At 48.5% G+C, this 22,422-nt stretch overlaps 1 protein-coding gene across 8 annotated transcripts in view; it reads right to left on the bottom strand.

Moving 5' to 3' along the window:
- RPH3AL (rabphilin 3A like (without C2 domains)) overlaps positions 1–22,422 on the bottom strand; it is a 137,820-nt gene that overhangs the window by 20,471 nt on the left and 94,927 nt on the right. For 7 of the 8 annotated variants that reach the window (XM_055576987.1, XM_055576982.1, XM_055576985.1 and 4 more), the window contains one exon: positions 5,285–5,459. In XM_055576987.1, the coding sequence (XP_055432962.1) occupies positions 5,285–5,459 (175 nt within the window). Of the gene's footprint in view, positions 1–1,916; positions 5,142–5,284; positions 5,460–22,422 lie in introns of those variants that run through there. The other variant, XM_055576988.1, reaches the window with a different exon arrangement.

Raw genomic sequence — 22,422 nt, forward strand, 5'->3', positions numbered from 1 at the left:
CAACTGTGCTATGCAGTAGGTCCTTGTTTATCTATTTATCTTGAAGGACTGGCCCCAGGTAGGAGACGAACACCAGTGCCAACCCAGTCCCACCTCTTGCTTCTCTCGCAAGCCTTGTGATTGTCCAAGGAGCTTATTTTATTTTCAGTAGCTCCCAGTGTTTGAGGGTGTGCCAAGACCTGTTAGTGCTCCAGTGGAGAGGATCAGTGAGCACCTAGATTCAGGCTGATTAGAAGGCAGACCTGCAGGCAGCAGCTTTTAAAGTATGCAAATAAGTCCCGAGGGATTGCCAGCAAAAGGTCCTGCCGGCCACCAGAGCCACGGGGTGGAGGCGGTGGGGGAGGTGCCTGCTGGCTTTAGTAAGGCAGACAGAACGCAGGAAGTGTCAAGTGGGCCATGGAGACGGCAGCTGGCCGGAAAAGGAGCTAAGAGCTAGCAGTGTGTATCTGTTAAACCCAAATCCCCAAATTATCCCTCCCCACCTTTTCCCCTTTGGTAACCATAAGTTTGTTTTTTATGTCTGAGAGTCTAAGCTTGTTTTCTATGTCTGTGAGTCCATTTCTGTTTTGTAAATAAGTTTACTTGTACCATTTTTTAGATTCTACATATAAGTGATGTTGTAAGATATTTGTTTGACTTCATTTAGAACGATAATCTCTAAGTCCATCCATATTGCTGCAAATTCTTTAAGGTTTGGTAATATTCCACTCTATGGCCTTTGATAAGATTCCGTAATTTTCTCTATGTTTGAGCTATAGTCTTTAAAAATTTGTTTCTTGACATTTTACAATTTTTGTTGCAATTATGAGTGGATTTTTCCATTTCTACTTCTAATTTAAAATTGTTGATTTTTTACAGTAAATAGTTTACACCAGTACTTGCACAATAGTTCGGTGTAAACTATTGATTTACTTTCTGTCCTGTCACTTTCCACTCGTCTTATTAATGCCAGTGGGTTGTTTTTGTAGATTTTCTTGGTTTTCTTGTATACAGTCACATCATCTACAAATAAGATAATTTTTTCTCTTTTTCGGCCGCACCCTGTAGCTTGCAGGATCTTAGTTCCCCAACCAGGATGGAACCCACGCCCCCTGCAGTGGAACTGAGGAGTCCTAACCACTGGACCACCAGGGAATTCCCGAGAATTTTTTCTTTTCCAATAGTAACAAGTAATTTTATTTTCTTGCCTTATTACTTTAGTTAAATACTACAAAATACTGTTGAATGATGGTGATCATGGAGGTATTTTTGACTCATTCTTTGATAGAACACGGCTTCAGTGCTTTATCAGTTAATTTGATACTTGGTGCTACATTTCTGCTTTTTGGGTTTTGTCATATTTAAGTATATCTTTGTATTCTCACGTTATTTAAACTTTTTATTTAGCAATTTTTTTAACCTTGGAGAGAAAGACGATTAAAAATAAGCTAGAAAACCTATGAGCCACACACACACACAAAAAGACATACTTGACTTCACAAAAATGAAAAGAAATTGGTTTTAAATGGTAAAATACAATATATATGGAATCTAGAAAAATGGTACTGATGAACCTATTTGCAGGGCAGCAATAGAAATGCAGACACAGAGAGCAAACTTGTGGACTCAGCAGAGGAAGGAGAGGGTGGGGTGAATCGAGAGAGTAGCATTGAAACATCTACACTACCAGATTCGAAGACAGCTGGCAGGGATTCACTGTACGAGGAAGGGATCGAGGAAGGGAGCTCCACCCAGGACTCTGTGATAGCCTAGTGGGGTGCGATGGGGTGGGAGGGACGCTGAAGAGGGAGAGGACAGGGCTGACTCAAGTCAATGTAAGGCAGGAACATTCTAAAGCAACTATCCTCCAATTAAAAAAAAGAATGAAAAAATGGCAAAATACTATAAGTAAAGACTAAAGTCAAACAAAATGTAAAGTCAAGGAGAAAAATATTTGCAACTCATTTAATATCCCTAAGGCACATCTATTAATACAAATCAGTAAGAGGAAATAACATAATAAAAAATGAGCGATGAGTTTAAACAGCCAATTAAAAAAAAAGGAAGCCTAAATATCAATAAATTATAAAGATATGAAGAGACAGTCAAATGTAGAAATTTTTAAAATGCAATATCATTTTTCATCTAGCATATTGGTCAAAATGATAAACACCAGTAATATTTATGGCAGGCAAGGATGCAGATATAAATGAGCACAAAACGCTATCATTTTCAGAATATAGTCTGGTAATGTCTATTGAAATTAAAACACACAATCTGTTTTGGGATACCTGCCCCATGGAAATAGAAGCATCATATACACATAAGGACATTTCAGTATTGCTCACAGAGGCAAAAAGCCAGAAATCATCTGAATGCCCATCAATAGGTGAATAATTAAATCACAATATATAATATGATAGGATTTTATTCAGCCATTAAAAAGGATACAGTAAAATCTATATCTATTGACCTGGAGGGATGCCCATGATATTCTTTTAAGTGAGAAAAAAACCAGCTTGCAGAGTTATGGGCAAGAGCCTATTTTTGTTGTTAAAAACAAAACAAAAAATAACCCTATAGCAAGTATATGCTGGTAGGGACAGGGAGAAAGGGGTTTGGAGATGATGGCAGGCAGAACAGATTTTAATTTTTCATCGACTTTTGAATTGTTTACACTTGTTAAAAATATATCAGGTCTGCTCATGTATTTAAAAATTAACAAAGAAAATTTGAAGGAGGAAGAAAAGGAAGCTGCCTCAGAAACATCAATACATTTCACTTGATTGCTCTGTGGATTGCAAAGTTCATGGCTTCTGTCTATCGATTCCCCTTTCTCCTCCAAGTGAAGTGCACTGGGGTGGGGGAGACATAAGTGCACCAGTCCCAAAGCAGAGAGACAGACAGAGGGAAGAGAGTGTTAGGGAGGGAGGGTCAGAGAGAGGGAGCTGGTGCCACGTCTACATCAGGGAGCAGGGCAGGAGGGGATGCTGTTTTTGGGGACCCCAGACATAAGAGCCCCGGAAGAGGGCTGCCTCAGGGAGGCAAGGTGGTTTTCATTGCCTCCAAGTGTCTCCAAAGAATTGATGCTTTCAAACTGTGGTGCTGGAGAAGACTCTTGAGAGTCCCTTAGATAGCAAGGAGATCAAACCAGTCAATCCTAAAGGAAAGCAACCCTGAATATTCATTGGAAGGACTGTTACTGAAGCTGAAGCTCCAATACTTTGGCCATCTGATGGGAAGAGCCAGAGACCCTGATGCTGGGAAAGTTTGAGGGCAAAAGGAGAAGGGATCGACAGAGGATGAGACAGTTGGATGGCATCATGGACTCAGTGGACATGAATCTGAGCATACTCTGGGAGATGGTGAAGGGCAGGGAAGCCTGGGTGCTATGAAGGCCAGGCTTAGCAGGCAGGCTCCAATCTGGACCACAGAGCGCAGCTCTGGCCCCAGCCCGCTGCCTGGCACCCAGCATCACTGACGATGGGGCTGCAGGTGGCCACTTTCCTATACCCTCATGGTCTGGGAGCCTGGGGGTTTCTTACCTGGTCTGCAGAGGGAGACCAAGTTCATACTGGAGTAGAGGGGTGACCTCCACATTGCCTGGCCTGGCTTTGCTGCAAACTCAGTTAATAAGGGATGCCAGATCCAAGTGTGTGGGCCACTGGCCTCCTCACCCACATAATTAAAAGGCCATCTGTGTGTCTGTGTGGCTGAGGAGAAGACAAGAAAAGGTCTTGCCTTTCCCCAGGGATGTGTGTGTTTGTGTGTGTGTGTGCACATGTGCACGTATGTGCCACACCAGGGCTGGAGCAGACAGGGCAGAGAGTCCCCTTTGGGGCAAGGTCTCAGGGCCTCTCCTCCTCAATCTATGGGAAGCAACATTCCAGGTCTGCACTCTCCACAGCCATGTCTCTTTCCTTGGTCATACAGACACACCCGCCTGGGCTGGGGCAGGAGAAAGCCCCAGCGCTGAGGGTGGAAAAGGAACTCCTCTCTGGCTGCCCACTGCCCCCTGCCTGCCCAGGCCCCACCTGCACTTGCCGTGGTCCTCATCAAGACTCATCTGTGGCAGCAATGGGCAGTGATGGCAGGTAGGCCAACTCATGGGAATTAAAAATGCAAACAGAGTCCAGGAGAATTAGCCAGGAGGGCAGGCTGCAAAAAACCAAGTGATACTGATAAAAAAATGTCTGGAGAACAGAGGCTGAGCTGTTAATGCTGATTATGTCTGGAAAGGCTGACCTCCAGGGGATTTTTACCTTGTAAATTATACCATTTGACAACTCTGAAAATTGTATAATAAACATGCCTTACTTTTGTAACAAGACAATCAAAGTCCAAACGACATGAAGACAAATGCCACGTCATTAATTCAAAGACAGAGATGTTCGAGAGCCACTCAAAAGCAGCTGCCACGTCCACTAACTTGGGTCCATCGCCCCCCAAGGTCAGGATAATCCCTCATCCCTCTGGTTACCGTGTCTCCTGTAGGACCTCAGACCCTGAGTCTTGGGCTAGAACTCGGGCACCTCCGGGCACAAGGAGCCAGAGCCCAAAGGGCAGGACCTCACCTTTCCTTCCCAACTTTGCCACACCCAACTGAGACGATCCCTCCCCTTCTCTGGGCCTCAGGCTACTCATCTATAAAACAGGGCTACAAAATAGCTGCCCTGTCCACTTCTGGAGCCTGTTGTGAGACCAGGAGCTTTGAAAATAAAATTGCAAACACTAAAACATCATGCAAGCAGTAGAGAGCCACCCACCACGCCTGGCACTGTCGTCATGACCCGTGATGGTGGCCATTCCCCTTCTGATGGTGGCCTCTTAGGGCACACCCGCATCAGCTGGCCACCACAAACACCAAGGGCCCTGGCACGCTAGCTCTTTGCGTTTCAGGACCAGGGAAGCCAGGCGCCCCTTTCTCTGAGACATAAGACAAGTGATGAGAAGAGATGGTACACATCTGCCTTAGAAAGATGCATTTTCATCCTTTGCAAGAAACCTCAACTGACATCACATTTCTTCACACATCCATAGCGCTGTTCACAGCAGCTCTGCCCCCAAATTCGTGCTTGGTTGTGACACGGCCCGCTGGGGCCCCTCCCAACTGGAAGCAAGCACCCTGCAGAGGTCCAGCTGCCCACGTGGTGCAGATAGAGCTGAGGGCACAGAGAGGGACGCAGACCAGTGTGAGCTGCATGGGGGTGTGGCGGGCACTGCCCGGCACCCGAGGCAGCGCTCGGCTGGTTGATGAGCCGAATGTTGGCTGCCGTCCCAGGAGAGGGGGTGATGGGGACCTTACCTCTCCCTCGGGCCCAGGTATAGATGCGGCTGGTCTCAGTGCTTCTGGGCTCTTGCTCTGCTGGCTCCATGGGCAACGGTCGGAAGGAGGGGTGATCGGCCTGGCCAGGGGTCTTCAGGGGCAGGATGAACTTGGGGATCCCTTTGTAGAACCAGGCCCCTGACCTCTTCCAGACCTGGTCGGGGGAGACATCTGCTCAGAGCACAGGATACAGAGCACCCTTCCCTGTGCCATGCGCCCCCTACCCCCGAGCCAGCCCTCCCTCCCAGACGGTGCGCAGGAAGCCATTGCCTCCCTCCTGCCCGCCCCTTCCCCTTGAGATTCTGGGCAGAGACACAAGAGGCGGGAGGAAGAGCCGGGCTGGCCACAGCCTGGTATTGGCTGTGGTTTTGGAGAGCTTCTTGGGAGGCGGTCATCCCTGTGCAGGGCACAGACTGGCCGGAGCTCAGAGCGAGCCACAGATTAGAATTCAGAGCAGAGACTGCAGTGAGGTCCCGGAACCCTTAACATCTGCTTCAAGTGCTCTGTAATCTCTTTCCCGATGAAGGAAATGCCTTCAGGGTATTTGTAAGAAGAGTAGGAGTGTGTGAAAGAAGGCCGTGACCTTTTCCGAGAAGAGGAACCTTGGTGTGGGGGTCAGAGCAGCCGTGCTGGGTTTGAATCCTGGATCTGTCGCCCCGTAGCCCGGAGATCTGGACGCATTGACCACTCCCCCCATCCCCAGTTTCATCTTCAGTAGGTGGGAGGCAGGAGCAGCGCTGGCTCCCAGGGTGGCCAAGAGGGTCAGGCTCACCTGTGAAGGTAAATCCCCACAACCCGGGGCCGGGCACAGAGCAGCCACTCGATAGACATGGTGCCCACAACCCTCACGGTCACCCTCCTCCTCTCATCTGACGAACGTGCAACCAGGGGATCAAGAGGGACAACTTCACATCAGAAGACCAGGACTTCCCTGGTGGTCCAGTGGTTAAGAATCCGCCTGCCATGCAGGGGACATGGGTTCGATCCCTGGTCCAGTAAGATCCCACATGCCGTGGGACAACTAACCTCACTTGCCATAAGTACTGAGCCTGAACACCTAGAGCCTGTGCTCCACAACAAGAGAAGCCACCGCAATGAGAAGCCCGAGCCCTGGAACTAGGGAGGAGCCGTGACTAGAGAAAGCCCGTTCACAGTGTTAATCTAGCGCAGTCAAAAATAAATAATAATAATTTAAAAAAAATCAGAAGACCAGAGTCTGCTCTCATTCTCTGGAGGACAGCGTTTCCCACTCCCTGACCCTCTGCACCACCCTGCTTCTGTGGGGTGTTAGCAGGGGCTGGGCCAAAAAAAAAACCAACAAAATAAAGATGAGTCCCTGATCACGAACCACATACTGTACAGTGGGAAGCACTCAAGTAAACCAAGCTGTTACTGCAGGACTTCTCAGAGCCTTTAACACACAAAACGTGCACAGTGATCTCCAACAGGACAAAAGGAGACGTGGTGCTTCCCACGTGGAACCTACCCAGTGAGTTTTCCTACAGAAACTCAACCCTAGCGATGGGTCTCCAAAACCTTGACTGCGCACTTCCCGGTACAGCACTTCCTGTTCACTCGTGGATTGACGTGTGCCTATTTTTCCAAGTAGATGGCAGTCACCTCCTCATGCTCCAGAGTGACAGACACAGGACCTCGGAGCCCAAACTCTGTCCCAGGCACGAGTCTCTCAGCCCTCCCTTCCAGCTTCCCTGTGCAGGAGGGCCTGTTTTGGGCTGTGGCTCTTGAATAACATAATAATGTTATGTTCTGTTCCCTGGTGGCTCAGATGGCAAAGAATATGCCTGCAATGCAGGAGACTGCGGTTCAATCCCTGGGTCAGGAAGATCCCCAGGAGGAGGAAATGGCAACCCACTCCAGTATGTTTGTCTAGAAAATCCCATGGACAGAGGAGCCTGGTGGGCTGCAGTCCTGGGGGTCACAGAGAGTCAGACGTAACTCAGCACTAACACTGCACTTGAATAATACAGAACCCATCTAGTGGGATGAATGCTTCACGGAGCCACCTTAGAAAACTCCTTCTGATCCTCTAGCAGCCCTCCTACAATATGTATTTATTTCTTTGAATCAGTAATGTATGCACAAGATATAAAATTTACAAAGTGTGAAATCAAAGTGTCTCCTCCCCCATTCCCAGAGGCATCCAGTGATAACGGTTCCTTGAGGACACTCTATTATTATCCCCATTTTCCAGATGAGAAAACTGAGGTTTGGACAAGTTAAGCAACTTGCCCAATGCCACTTCACCATTCTGTTGGCCTCTACTTCACACCAGAGGTCCTAGAGTCTCAACAGTCTAAAGATGTGCAGTAGGGGCTCTCTAAATTGTGGTTGTGAGTGATAAATCCTCAGTAGATCACTCATCAGCGTCATGGACCCCAGGGGTCTGGATGCTTAGAAGGCAGAGAAGTGCCATAGAGGGAGAGGAGATAAACACAGGCAGTCACTGTCAAGGCCACCCTGTTCCTGCAGAGCTGCTGCGTGGCTCCTGAGACCAGGTGCCCAAGCCCAAAAGGCCGTGGGGAAGCTGGCGAGGGGCTTACCTGGCCTCCCTCTGCTAAGCAGAGGCCTGGGAGGGCATCCAACAGAGCTGGCATTGCCTGCCCTCCCCTGGCACCCAACCTACTGCCTCCACATGTGTGAGCCTCAGGGAGGCCGAGTGAGGCAAGCCCTCTGTGACAGGTGGGGTCTGGGCAGGCGTAGGACTGCATTGCACTGCCTCCCTAAACAGCCGTGGTTGCTGCTTTGTCTTTTTTTAATTTATATTATTCCTGAGAAATACATACAGAGCATGCAAAATTAGGGTCTTCCCTCATAGCTCAATTGGTAAAGAATCCTCCTGCAATGCAGGAGACCCCTGTTTGATTCCTGGGACAGGAAGATCTGCTGCAGAAAGGATAGGCTACCCACCCCAGTATTCTTGGGCTTCCCTTGTGGCTCAGCTGGTAAAGAATCCACTTGCAATGCGGGAGACCTGGCTTCTATCCCTGGATTGGGAAGGTCCCCTGGAGAAGGGAAAGGCTACCCACTCTAGGATTCTGGCCTGGAGAATTCCATGGACTGCATAGTCCATGGGGTTGCAGAGTCAGATACGACTAGGAGACTTTCACTCACTCACTCACTGGTAGCTCAGCTGGTAAACAGTCTGCCTTCAATGAGGGAGACCTGGGTCCTATCCCTGGGTTGGGAAGATCCCCTGGAAAAGGGCATGGCAACCCACTCCAATCCTTGCCCAGAGAATCCCCATGGACAGAGGAACCTGGCAGGCTACAAGTCCATGGGGCTGCAGAGAGTCGGACATGACTTATGGACTGAACACAGCACAGCATGTGCAAAATTAGGATGATAACAAGAGAGCATAATGAAGACAGCCACACAGACAGAGCCCTGCTTAACACTGGGCTGTGAATCCTCTTACACCCTTCCCTGGGCATATACCCAATTCAGTCTCCTCCCCACTCCTTTCTTCCTTTTTTGGGAGAATAAATCATGTAGATGCTATTCTATGATACTTAACTATTTATCATAGCAGTTGTTCTGTGTTAATACTGTAATGGTCTCTACATCAAACTATGGTTTGGATTTATTAAACTTAATGAAATCATCCTCCCCCCCACCACTGATGAATGTTTAAATTGTTTCCTATTTTTCCCGCTTCTGAACAGCACTGCAACCGGTGCCCTGACACACCCACCAAGAGACAGGCTTCAACTACTGCCTGAGGAAGTGTTCCCAGGAGCTGAACTGCTGGGTCAAAGGATGTGTGTTCATTAAGATGACACGTATTGTCAGCCTGCTCTCCAGGAAGAAAAGTCAGTTCCCCAGTGGGGCAGGACCCCACACTACGGTGTAAATTTACCCTCTAAACCATTTCTAAGTATACAGTTCAGTAAGTTAAGGACATTCACACTGTTGGGTAGCCCATCTCCAAAACTCTATCTTGTAAAACTAAAACTTTACCCATGAAACAAGTCCCCATTCCCTTCTCCCTCTGGGCCAGGTGACCACTGTTCTACTTTCTAGGAATTAAGTGGAATCATACAGTATTTGTCTTTTTGAAGTACATACAGTATCTGCCTTATTTCACTGAGCATAATGCCCTCAGGGTTCATCAGTATGGGACTTCCTTCATTTTTGAGGCTGAATAATATTGTTTTATGTATATATCACATTTTCTTTATCCACTCATCCATCATTGGACACTGGGTTGCTTCCACCTTTTGGCAAATCCTTTATTTTTTTATTTAACATTTTGTCTATACCACAAGGCACGTGGGAATCTTAGTTTGATCCCCGATCAGGGATCAAACCTGTGCCCCCTGCACTGGAAGCACAGAGTCTTAACCATTGGACAGCCAGGTAAGTCCCTTGGCTGGTCCTTTATTTTTATCTGTCTCTCCCACTAAAGTCTACCACTCAGTGGGCGACCCAGGGCACCTCTGCTCACTGTTGATCTTCAAGCTCCTAGAACACATCTGATACACAGTAGGTGCTCCGCAAACACTGGCTGAATGACTGAATTGGCAGGCATGGGTTGCTCGCTGGAGCTTGTCCCAATCCATAAGGTCTGACGCCTTCCTGGGGAAGTGGCCTGAGGGTTTCATCCAAGTTCTTGTAATTAATCAAGTGGATTTGCCACTTCATATTTAAGAGGAATAAACAGGGAGTGCCTAGCAGGACGTGCCGGTGCACCTTCCTGACTCGTGACCTCCAGGGCACAAGGTAGCCACGTGCTCCCAGTCTTTCCTCAAGTACCAAGGAGACCCACAGCCCCAGCTGCCCCTGCCTGCCCTGGCACATCACAGCCAGCGGGCCCCACACCATCAGCCTCACTTCCTGTTACAACGGTCCACCCTATCACCCACTTAAAAAACATTCATCAGTCAAATTCTTTTGGAAAACAGGATAAAGAGCATAGGATCCAAAAATATTAGATTGAATTGCATGAAACTGTTGATATTCAACCTATTTTTTTTGTATTCAACTATTTTTGACCTATAAAAACCCTTGCCAATTTCATACAATTCACCCCAATATTTATGTTCAGCAGGGGCCATGGCCTTACCAGTCTGCCAGGCCTGCAGTGCCTCCCTGGGGTCTAGTGGGCAGGTGAGTTCAGTTCACTGGGCTTCAGTCTGTCTGTTTCTGCTGCAGTCCCAGTGGAAGGCTGGATACTACCGAGATGGGCAGAGATCAGACAGACTGGCTGAGGATCCTGGACCAGCTAGAGGAGCAGCACTTTCTGATTCCTCCAGGCGGGAGGTGGGGTGGGGAAAGGTAGAGGGTGGGGGGGGGTCAGGTGAGAGCACACCGGTGCATCACCTGGTATGCGGGGCACATGATGTACAGGTGCATTCAAGACACTGTCCGGGTTTTGGAAAATGCCTTCTGCATGGGAGAGCTGGACTGGTAAGGGGTGGGGGATCCCAGTTCTGATCAGCCATCTCCCCGCCCCCCACACCAGCCCATGCCTGCCCTCACACTTTCTCTTTCCTCACTGCCCCGCGCCGCCCCCCCTTGCAAAACACACCGAAGTAGCTTTTCATCATGTGATTTCTGCTCTGTGCATCCAAGCCCATCACCCACAGTCAAGCATCAACACTTGACCCCCTCCCCAAGAACAGTGCTGGGAAGAGCGCTCCATGGAAATTAACCCCCGACCACCAGGTCTCGGGCCACAGATGGGGCAAGCCTTTGCTTTCTAGAGAAGCCATGAGATTCTGCAGAGTCCTGCTCTGTTCTTCACGTGTGGTTCACTGTGATAAAGGCAGCAAAACACCCAGCCTTGGAAATGCCATTTAATGAGGAAAGACCCACACAGCCCCCATGGCACTTGCAGGAGGTGGGGGGTAGGGGGTGGGTGGCCTCCGCCTTAAATCCGCCCCATGCACTGCTTAGCGCTCTGAGCTCTTCTTCAAGGCGTTCATTCCGATTTCAGCTCACGGCCAAGCTGACTGCAGATACTGGTGGATATTAGCCAAGCTGTTCCCAGGGAATTTTAATTACCATGATAACAATCGCTCATCATCGGCATTTCCTAAAGGGTTCTGGCTGGAGAAGGTGGTAATTGACAGACCCTGTTGGACAGGAGGGCAGGCCTGGGGGAAGACAAGAGGGCGAGGCGGCCTACAACCTCTGACCCTGTCCACTGCTCTGCCTTCCCTGTGTTACCGCCTCTCTCCGCCTCCTATGCAACTCAAGAGTGTGCCTATGTGAACTCTGGTGAGGTGTCCACACTCTCTGTCCGTCACCCCATGGATCGGAGCAGGGGGACTGTCTGTGGCCTTTGACATGCTGTTCCTTCCACTTGGAGTGCCCTTCATCCTTGGCTCCAAGAGGCGTGGACGATTTGCCACAGGAGCCTTCTGGGACATTCTGTGCAGAATCAGGACGCCTCTGCTGCCATAGCCCTTCATCCAGCTCAGGAGCTCGGGCTCTTCTAGAGCGGGCTGTGCTGGAACCATCACACCCCTGCCCCATTCCCTGGACCCAGCAGGGAGCCTGTGCTGACTGAGGGACTGAATGAACAAACCAAGAAAGCAAAGCAAAGGAACTGTCCCCAGGGGACAGAGCGTGGGCCTCTGCCTTCAGGGAAGACCATGTTCTGTTTGCTTAACAAGCTTCAGTCTTGAAAAGCCACGTGAAATGGCCCATTATTGGATGGCTCTCAAAGGGTCAACCCACCCTGGCAGGGAGACAGCACAGCCCTGCCTACCCTATTACCTGAACAAAAACATGCACGCACACACACGTGTGTGCACACACATACACATTCTCCCTACCCCATTGCCTAAACACACACACACACACCCCCTCCCTATCCCACTACCTGAACAAAAACACACACACACAGACACACACACACACAGCGCTGACCTCTCGGGAGCTCCAAAAGGCAACCTAGACTCTACAGCAATGCCAGTAAGACCCCAGACCTCAGCACCCCCTTCATCCCCAGCCTAGTTTCCAGCCTCCTCTCTCCCCCACACCAGGGGTCAGCTGACACAGCCATGCCCACTCCTGGACCACACTAAGGTGTCTCATGCTTCCAGACCTTTTTACAAGTAGATCCTTCCTCCTTCCCTGGGCTGGGATAATGAAATCCAGCCTTTAGGAACTCTTTTTATCCAGAAGCTTCCACAGCACCGTGGAGGCCTCTCACCGCAGTGCTCACACACTGTCGGGAATGCTATCACACACGCAAGATGCCTAACAGACACACATCAGCTGAGACTCCTGAACAGGTGTCCAAATTTCAAGGCTTTAATAACTCAGGTTACTTATGAGATGCACGGAATCTTAGAGGGTTATATGGGCTGAACTGTGCCCTATCCCTAAATTCACATGCTGAAGCCGTAACCTCCAAAGTGATGATATTTAAAGACGAGAATCTTTGGGAGGTAACTGGGTTCAGATGAGGTCATAAAGGTGGGGCTCTCTTGATGGAATTTTTTTTTAACTTTTTATTTTATATTGGAAGTGAAAGTTGCTCAGTCATGTCTGACTCTTTGTGACCCCATGGAGTATGCAGTCCATGGTATTCTCCAGGCCAGAATACTGGAGTGGGCAGCCCTCCCCTTCTCCAGGGGATCTTCCCAACCCAGGGATTGAACCCAGGTCTCCCTCATTGCAGGTGGATTCTTTACCAGCTGAGCCACAGGGGAAGCCCATTTTATATTGGAGTACAGTCAATTAACAATGTTGTGATAATTTCAGGTGGACAGCAAAGGGACTCAGTCATAGATAAACATGTATCCATTCTCCTCCCAAACTCTCCCCTCCCATCCAGGTTGCCACATAACATCATGATTAATGTCCTCGAGAAGCCAGCGCAATGAGAAGCCAGAGCACCACAACTAAGGAGTTGCCCCCGCTTGCTGCAACTAGAGAAAGCCTGTGGACAGCAGTGAAGACCCAGCATGGCTGAAAATAAATTAATTAATTTAAAAAATTAAAAAAAGTTTATAATTGAATATATGGCAGGAAAAAATGAAAAGGAAAATAGTCATGCATGCTAAGTCATTTCAGTCATGTCTGACTCTTTGTGATCCTATGGAATGTAGCCTGCCAGGCTCCTCTGCCCACATACTCATAAAATCATTTAGTTATAAATTTCAAATAAGATCACCAAAGCTTCCAGAAAGAAAAAAAAATAGGTCTCCTACAAGGAAACCAGAATTAGAGTGGCATCAGACTTATCATCGGATGCCACTGATCGGATCATCGATGCCACTGGATGCTTAAAGATTATGCATCTAGAATTCTACTAGTCGAATATCAACCAAACAAAAGAACAGGAGAGACGTTGTTAGACTTGCGAGGACTCCAGTTTTCCTGTGCACACTCCCTTTTTAAGAAGTTACTTCGAGATGAAAGTGAAAGTCACTCAGTCATGTCTGACTCTTTTCGACCCCATGGACTGTATAGTCCACAGAAATCTCCAGGCCAGAATACTGGAGTGGGTAGCCTATTCCTTCTCCAGCGGATCTTCCCGACCCAGGAATCGAACTGGGGTACTTCAGGATGGGCTCCAGCAAAACACAAGGGGAAAAACAAGAAAGAGGAAGATAAAATCCTGGAACAGTGTCTTCAACTTAGGAAGTGAGTCAAAGGGAAATGCCATGAAGACAGCTCTTAGTAAGTAGCACAGGCTGGAGCTGGAAAAGGGTCTGGCGGGGTTTCTGACAGGAAAAGGGAAGGTAAAGTCAAGAAGCTGCATAAAAAGACACAGAGTTTCATTATTCTTTTCTCAGTGAGAAAAAAGGTTAATAAAAGAACTCCAGGAAAAACTAAAAATCATACCAGAAAGTCATGGTCCAAATATTAGGTAACTCAAAATGTGACATGGTGTTAAGACATGAAGAGTTAAAAAGAAATCATTTGATCATGGTACAAGGAACATTGTCCTTTGGGTGGTCCAGGTATCATAAATTATCAAAACGTGGGACTTCCCTGATGGTGCGGGCTCCATGATCCCAATACAGAAGGCACTGGTTCGATCCCCTGGTTGGGGAAGATCCCACAAGCTGTGCGGCTTGGCCAAAAGAAAAATAAATAAATAAATAAAAGGAGAATGTTAAAAAAAAATAAAAGAACAACAACAGTATTTTGTTTAAAAAGTCATGGCAGGAACCAGCACGTGAATAACTCAAGTGGTCTGTATGTGATGGGCTGGGTGAGGGAGATGACTATCTGGCCCCTGCCTTTCTCCAGCATAAGCCCGTCAGCACAACTGGATTTTTAAAAAAGCACAGGCAGGTATTACTTTGATTTAAATTGACGTGTAACAGATTGGTAATTGGATGTCAATGTTATTAAATCCCTGGGCTGCTTGGCAGGTGGACACATGGGGAGTCAGAACACTCTATGTCTGGTATATTGAATCTGGATGTGCTTAAGGGAGAAAAGCTGATAGAAAAGGAAAGCAGTAATTAAAATTTTTGTAGCGGAGCAAGATGGGAAGGCTTTGTCAAGTTATGGTTAGTTTGAAAATACCAGTATGAGTTCTCAACACTGACCTTTCTACCTGTGCAGAAAGACAAGCTCCCTCTCCAATGTCACTGCCCCCACCTCACCTCCAGGAGTCAGAATTCTGACAATGAGAAAACCCTGGGCAGCGTTTTAAAGGGAACCAGGGCTTCCCTAAAAATGGCAACCCACTCCAGTATTCTTTCTTGCTTGGAGAATCCCAGGGACGGCGGAGCCTGGTGGGCTGCCGTCTATGGGGTCACACAGAGTCGGACACGACTGAAGTGACTTAGCAGCAGCAGCAGGGTTTCCCTGATAGCCTCAGTTGGTAAAGAATCTGGCTGCAATGCAGATGTTGTTTCGATTCCTGAATCAGGAAGATCTGCTGGAGAAAGGATAGGCTACCCACTCCAGTATTCTTAGGCTTCCCTTGTGGCTCAATTGGTATAGAATCCGCCTGCAATGTGGGAGACCTGGGTTTGATCCCTGGGTTGGGAAGATCCCCTAGAGAAGGGAAAGGCTCCCCACTCCAGTATTCTGGCCTAGAGAATCCCATGGGCTGTATAGTCCATGGGGTTGCAAAGAGTTGGACTGAGTGACTTTCACTTCTCTTCAGGGCTTCCCAGCATAAAGGCAGGGAGAACTGGATCCCTTGGAAAACAGGAAGGGCCTGGGGCAACATGCTATTAGTTGGAAGAGACGCTGCTCTCAAGACTGCTGGGCAGCGCCCTCTGACCAGGTTTCAGTGGTGATAAGCTGATTTTGAAAAGCCATGGTTACTGCTGAGGGCGACAAGCTGATATCGAGCAAGGCACACAAGATGTGCTAAGGTAATGTGCGCATGTGTTTTCAGTATTATTTTATGCCAGAAACGCTGTCTGCCCAGTCAAACCAGGTTAAGACCACCCGACTTTACAGCTAGCTTTGTCGTTTAGTTGTTAAGTTGTATCCGACTCTTTCCAACCCTGTGGACTGTAGCCTGCCAGGCTCCTCTGTCCATGGGATTCTGCAGGCAAGAATGCTGGAGTGGGTTGCCATTTCCTTCTCCAGGGGATCTTCCTGACCCAGGGATCAAACCCATGTCTCTTGTGGCTCCTGCATTGGCAGGTGGACACTTTACCACTGAGCCACTTGGGAAGCCCAAATAACTACCTTTACTGCTACCCTATTCAAGCGGGATGGTGACTTGGCATTTATATGTCATGTGTGGGCTGTAGCATGGATGTGACTGTGTATGTTTATTTCGGCAGAGGAGTGAGGGGCAGGATCAGGTTGCAAGCCCATGTTACACCTGTATAACCAGAGGCAGCCCACGGAAACGGCATCACTGCCATTCAATGTGCCGAGGATGACGTCTCCTCCTGCCTCTATAATCAGAAAAGGGCGATGCTTCTCATCCCCCAAAGGTGTGTGAATCCTATCGGCAAAAATCGAAAACAGAGATGCGTCCAATCTGCCTAAAAAATGGCTCAAAAGTCTAATTCATTTGACCAACAGATGAATTAAAATAAGCTCCAGGGACTTTCCTGGTGGTCCGGTGGCTAAGACTCTGCACTCCCAATGCAGGGGCCCTGGGTTGGATGCCTGGTCAGGGAACTAGATCCCATATGCCACACATGCCACAACTAAGACCCAGTGCAGTCAAATACAGTGCCAAAGAACAACTGAGGTGTAGGGGAGAGTTAAGGGAGGCCTCTCCCAGGAATATTTGCATATTTGCAATTTAAAGATTAATGCCTTAAAACATATCAGGGGTGTGTGTGTATGTGTGTGTGCGTGCATATGTGTGTGTGCTGGTGAGCCAGTGAGAAAGTCCCCACCAGCCCCCCACCCACCCTAGTCCCCCAGAGTGAACAAGCTCCTCCTGCCAGGAAAGTACAAACCCACCCTCCTGAGTGTTGTTAGCTGCCTTTCAGGTTCTGCCTACGGGGGCCAGGCCTGAGCCTTGCCTAGAGAATTAAGCTCCAGCAAAGCCAGAGAGCACACATCTGCCCCTTCTTCTACCTCCCCACCCACATGAGCAGCTCCTTGCTCAGCCCTGGAGTGGGAGCTCTCCCCAGGGCCTGAGCAAATTTCCCCTTCATTTCAAGTGGGTTTTTGAGCAACCAGGTCAGCCTGGGTGGCAGGCAATTGCTAGCCTAGTGGAAAAGAAAAAAAAATGCAGCAAGAAGACATATTCTGAGGGTGCTATCTGTTTTCTTGACAGATAATTTAAACACCTTGGTTAGATTATTTCAGAACCAGAGGAAATGCCTTGGCTGCCATTAACCCCTGGTGAGGGGTTTGTGGAGGCGAGGTTTCCTCACAGTTACTGGTGAGGAACGTTTGCCAGCTCCAGAGGGAGGTGGCATCCAATAAGGGCTCGTGATGGTTGTGGAGCAAGTGCCCCGGAGTCAGAGAGGATGTCTGGGACAGGCAGGCCAACCTTCAGCTCTGGCCTCACCCTCTCCCCCGGCCCCCGGGGCACTTCCCCTCCCCCTCCTTTGCATCTCCCAGATTTGCAACATGGAAAGGTCCCTAGAAGTCACTGAGAACAGAGCCCCTTGTCTTCCTTCTCTTTCTGGTTCCAGAGAGGCTGTGTTCTCCTTGGTCTAGGATGGTCTTGCAAGTTTAACAAATCCACAGGGAAGAATGACACTTTCACTACTGCTCTTGTTGTTTCTGTTCAGCTGCTAAGTCGTGTCCGACTCTGTGTCCCCTTTGACTGCAGTACGCCAGGCTCCCCTGTCCTTCACTATCTCCCAGAGTTTGCTCAAATTCATGTCCATTGAGCCAGTGATGCCATCCAATCATCTCATCCTTTGTCGTCCCCTTCTCCTCCTGCTCTCAGTCTTTTCCAGCATCAGGATCTCTTCCAGTGAGTCTGGTTTTCATATCAGGTGGCCAAAGTGTTGGAGCTTCAGCATCAGTCCTTCTAATGAATATTTGGGGTTGGTTTCCTTTAGGACTGACTAGTTTGATCTCCCCACAATTCAAGGGACTCTCAAGAGTCTTCTCCAGTGCCACAGTTTGAAAACATCAATTCTTTGGTGCTCAGGGTTCTTTATGGTTCAACTCTCACATTCATACATGACTACTGGAAAAACCATAGCTTTGACTAGATGGATCTCTGTCGGCAAAGTGACATCTCTGCTTTTTAATATGCTGTCTAGGTTTGCCATAGCTTTTCTTCCAAGGAACGAGCGTCTTTGAATTTCATGGCTGCAATCACTGCCCACAGTGATTTTGGAGCCCAAGGAAATACAATCTGTCACTGCTTCCACTTTTTCCCTTCTATTTGCCATGAAGTGATGGCACCAGATGCCATGATCTTAATATTTATTTGACTGCACCCATCTTAGCTGTGTCATGCAGAATCTTTCACTGTGGTACACTGGCTTAGGTGCCCTGTGAAATCTTCCAGGACCAGGGATTGAACCTGAGGCCCCTGCATTGCAAGGTGGATTCTTAACCACTGGACCACCAGGGCAGTCCCTTCCACAATGGTTCTTAATTATTTGCTTTGCCAACATTGTCCACCCACCTCCTTTTACTCTTCATTTGCATGCAGCATGAAATCCCTTTGAATACCAAATATTTAACTATCTTCCCTGTTCCAGCACAGATCTGAGAGAGGGCAAGCGAGCCACGGTGGTGTTTGGCTCCAAAGCCAGCCCCTGTTCCCAGATGGAGTGGGCTGTGCATGGGAAATGAATAGGGCTAGAATCAGAAAATTGGACAGGCCAATTATACTCAACCAGGTCTTTTCAGAGGAGCTCCGTGATTTTGATTCAATTCCCAGAACAACAAACATGCCGGTATGTAAACACAGTCTCAGAAACAGATTCTGAAGCCAACATGAAATGGTTTCTGGGCTGACCGCTACACGGTAGGGCTCATGGGTCTTCATGGGTGTGTGGTCTGAAATCACAGACACCTTCCTCGGTTATGGATTTGATTACTGCTTCATTTCCAATCGGTCTTGTTCCTTCTTGGGGAAAACCTATCTTTCTGAGGTTCCATCACCTTCTCTGTCTTCCAGATTCCTCATTGTCTCTGTTATTGTTTTTAGCTCTTTGTTCCTGGGAGATTTTAAAGGCTTTTCTCCATATCACTGATTCAAGCTGTTTTGGGTCTGATTTTTGGTGATCTCTCATTAACTTTTGGGTGTGTGCCTGTGAAATCTAGCATACACACCAAAGTGTATGAAAACACAGTATGATTCAAAGAACCACATTCAAGTAAACACCTGTGAACTCATTAAGAAATTAAATACGACCGGACCTGAGAAAGCCCTGTAGGCCGTCCCTGCGTTCCTTCCAGAAGTAACCACCATCTGGAATCTCGTGTGAAGCAATCTTTTGCTTTTCTATTTTTAAAAAACTGCTTATGTAAAATTTCTTTTTATTTATCTGTTTTTGGCTGCACTGGGTCTTCACTGCGATGAGCAGGCTCTCTCCAGCTGCTGCAAGCAGGGTCCACTCTTCCGTGTGGCGCGCAGGCTTCTCACTGTGGCGGGTTCTCTTGCTGCACAGCACAGGCTCCAGGTGCAGGGGCTTCAATAGTTGCAGCAAGCGGGCTTAGTAGTTGTGGTGCGCAGGCTTAGTTGCCCTTTTGCACGTGGAATCTTCCAGGACCAGGGATTGAACCTGTGTTCCCGGCATTGGCAGGTGGATTCTTAACCACTGAACAGCCAGGAAGTCCTTAGTGTGCATTTATAAGTAACACATTTACTGTTACCTGTTTTTGAACAACATATTTTTGAGTCATTTGTGTATTTATTCTTTAGTGACTTGTTTTTTTCCTTTGCTCATTGGTTTTTTTCTTTTTAATATTTATATATTTATTTTTTCTTTGGCTGGCGTAGCTCAGCTGGTAAAGAATCTGCCCACAATGCCGGAGACCTGGGTTCGATCCCTGGGTTAGGAAGATCCCCTGGAGAAGGGAACGGCTACCCACTCCAGTATTCTGGCCTGGAGAATTCCATGGACTGTATAGTCCATGGGGTTGCAAAGAGTTGGACATGACTGAGTGACTTTCAGTTCACTTCAGGTCTTAGTTGCAGCATGTGGGATCTTTAGTTGTGGGATGTGGGATTTTTTTTTTTTTAATTGTGGCATCCAAACTCTTCATTTTGGCATGTGGGAACTAGTTCTCTGACCAGGGATCGAACCTGGGCCCCCTGCATAGGGAGCATGGACTCTTAACCACTGGACCACCAGGGAAGTCGCAGCCTGTTGGGTTTTTAATTCATCCTTTGGAATATATCTATTCCACCATGAAAGGACATTGGGGTGGTTTCCAGTTTGGGGCTATTACAACAGATGCTGCTATATGCATTCTTGGACACGTTTCCCTGGGAGTGGGTGTGAGGGTTTCTCCAGGCTGTACAGGTAGGGGTGGGGTGTGAGGTTGAGCATCACACGTAGATGACATGGAAGAGGTGCCAGGTGCAACGCTGAGATGAACCAGCCGGGTCACCTACCAAACAGACCTCTCTGATTTAGTTTGCAAACAGGGAACATTAGAAGTGGGTCCATGACCATGACATGACACACTGGTTGATGGTGAGGGGGACGGAGAGCAGCGGGCAAAGTTCAAGGGTCAAGAGAACAACCAGGTACTGGGGCTCAAAACCAGGTTCAGGGATGTAAGAGTTAGATAAGAGTCAGGGCCAGGCTGGGCTTCAGCTGTGGGTGTGTTAGCTCAGGCTGGGATGCAACAACTTACAAAGTCAGGGCAAGGAGAAGGAGGATAGGGACCCAGGGGTCCCCCAGACAGAGGGGATCACTGTGTTGGCCACTAAGGGGGAAACCTCCATTCACCTGTCCTGTCTCCCTCCAGCCCAAGGGCCATCCTGGAATAGAAAGGCTGACTCCTGAGGGCAGTAAAAATCAGAAGGAGGAAGCCCGTCCAGTGGCAGAAGCCTGTCAGCCCAGGCTCTGCACGCTCTGCTCTGCCGCCTTGGACCTTCACGTAAGGTGCCAGGGCTTCCATTTAGCTGGAAGAGTGAAGACACAGGGCCCCACGTCCGGCCCAGACAAGGACCCCAACAAAGGCCGGTTCTCTTCAGCTTCTGTTTCTCACAGAGTAATTTTCTGGCCCTGCAGGAGGACACGTGTCTTGAGTTACTTCCTCAGGAGAGGGAATGGGTGTGTATTTCAGGGTTGGGCACTGCCCAGGAGCTTAATAAATAGCTCCTAAAGAATGGAGCCTCACTTCCCGGTCTGCATCTACCAGACAGCTGGCTGGGGAAATCGCGCCAGCCAACATTGTTTGGCATCTGAAAAAAGGGCCGGAAAATCTGATTATCGAAATTTCTATCCAGATCCATGCAAGAAAATGACCACATTCAGATTTCTCCCTAGCTTTTCACCTCCCTCCCTAGGGCCACGCAGAGGAGGGTGTCATAGCAGGGTAAGCCAGGTCATGCAGACTCAACAGAGGAGGAGAGGACAAGCAGGTTCTGGTGTCAGGATGGTGCCACATCAACTGAGGACAGGGACAATGAAGCTGTGGTCACACAGGCCACAGGGTTCGCACCCTTGTGGACCGCTGAGCTAAGTGGGAGGGGCATCCAGTGGTGGGACAGACAAATGCTAGGACCTGCTGGCACTGTTCCTGATGGGCTGAAGGCTTCCTGTTGGACCATGTCATCTCCCCAGGCCAAAGAGCCTCCGCGGACCAACCCCTCCCACACTTGCCTCAGGGGAACCCAGGAGCCTCCATGTGGAAGGTGGGGAGCTGGCTCTGTGTTGCTCTGGGAACAAACGGGCACTGGGGGTGGCCCCATCCTGGGCTGTTTTTCCCCTGAGAGTCACCAGCCTCCCTGCTACACCTCCTTCATCTTTGCTCCCATCTCTCCGCCTCAATGGAGAAGGCAATGGCACCCCACTCCAGTACTCTTGTCTGGAAAATCCCATGGACGGAGGAGCCTGGTAGGCTGCAGTCCATGGGGTCACGAAGAGTCAGACATGACTGAGCGACTTCATTTTCACTTTTCACTTTCATGCATTGGAGCAGGAAATGGCAACCCACTCCAGTGTTCTTGCCTGGAGAATCCCAGGGACGGGGGAGCCTGGTGGGCCACCGTCTATGGGGTCGCACAGAGTTGGACACGACTGAAGCGACTTAGCAGCAGCAGCAGCAGCTCCTCCTCAAAGAAGCCCACCCTAGCTAGTCTCCCTACCACTGTTTTTTCCACAGTAAAATATACAAGAACATAAGATTCACCTTTCTGACCATTTTTCGTGTACACTCCGGGGGTACCACATGTATCTGTGCTGTCGTGTGTCCCATCTCCAGACCTTTGTCATTGTCCCACACTGAAACTGTGTCTACCAAGCAATAATTCCTCATTTCTCCCCGCCCGCCTGGCAACCACCCTTCTACTTTCTATCTCTATGAATGAGACTATTCTACAAACCTCAAATAAATGGAAATACTACAATATGTGTTCTTTTGTGTCCAGCTTATTTCAATTAGCGTAATATCTTCAAGGTTCTCCCATGCTGTAGCATGTATTAGGACTCCATTCCTTTCTAAGGCTCAATTATATGAATAATAATTGGCATAGGCCACATTTTGTTTATCTATCCACCCCACGGTAGGTGCTTGGGTTGCTTCCACCTTTAGGCTACTGGGATGCACAG

Source organism: Bubalus kerabau, chromosome 4, assembly GCF_029407905.1.
Source record: "Bubalus kerabau isolate K-KA32 ecotype Philippines breed swamp buffalo chromosome 4, PCC_UOA_SB_1v2, whole genome shotgun sequence".
Taxonomy (NCBI): Eukaryota; Metazoa; Chordata; class Mammalia; order Artiodactyla; family Bovidae; genus Bubalus; species Bubalus kerabau.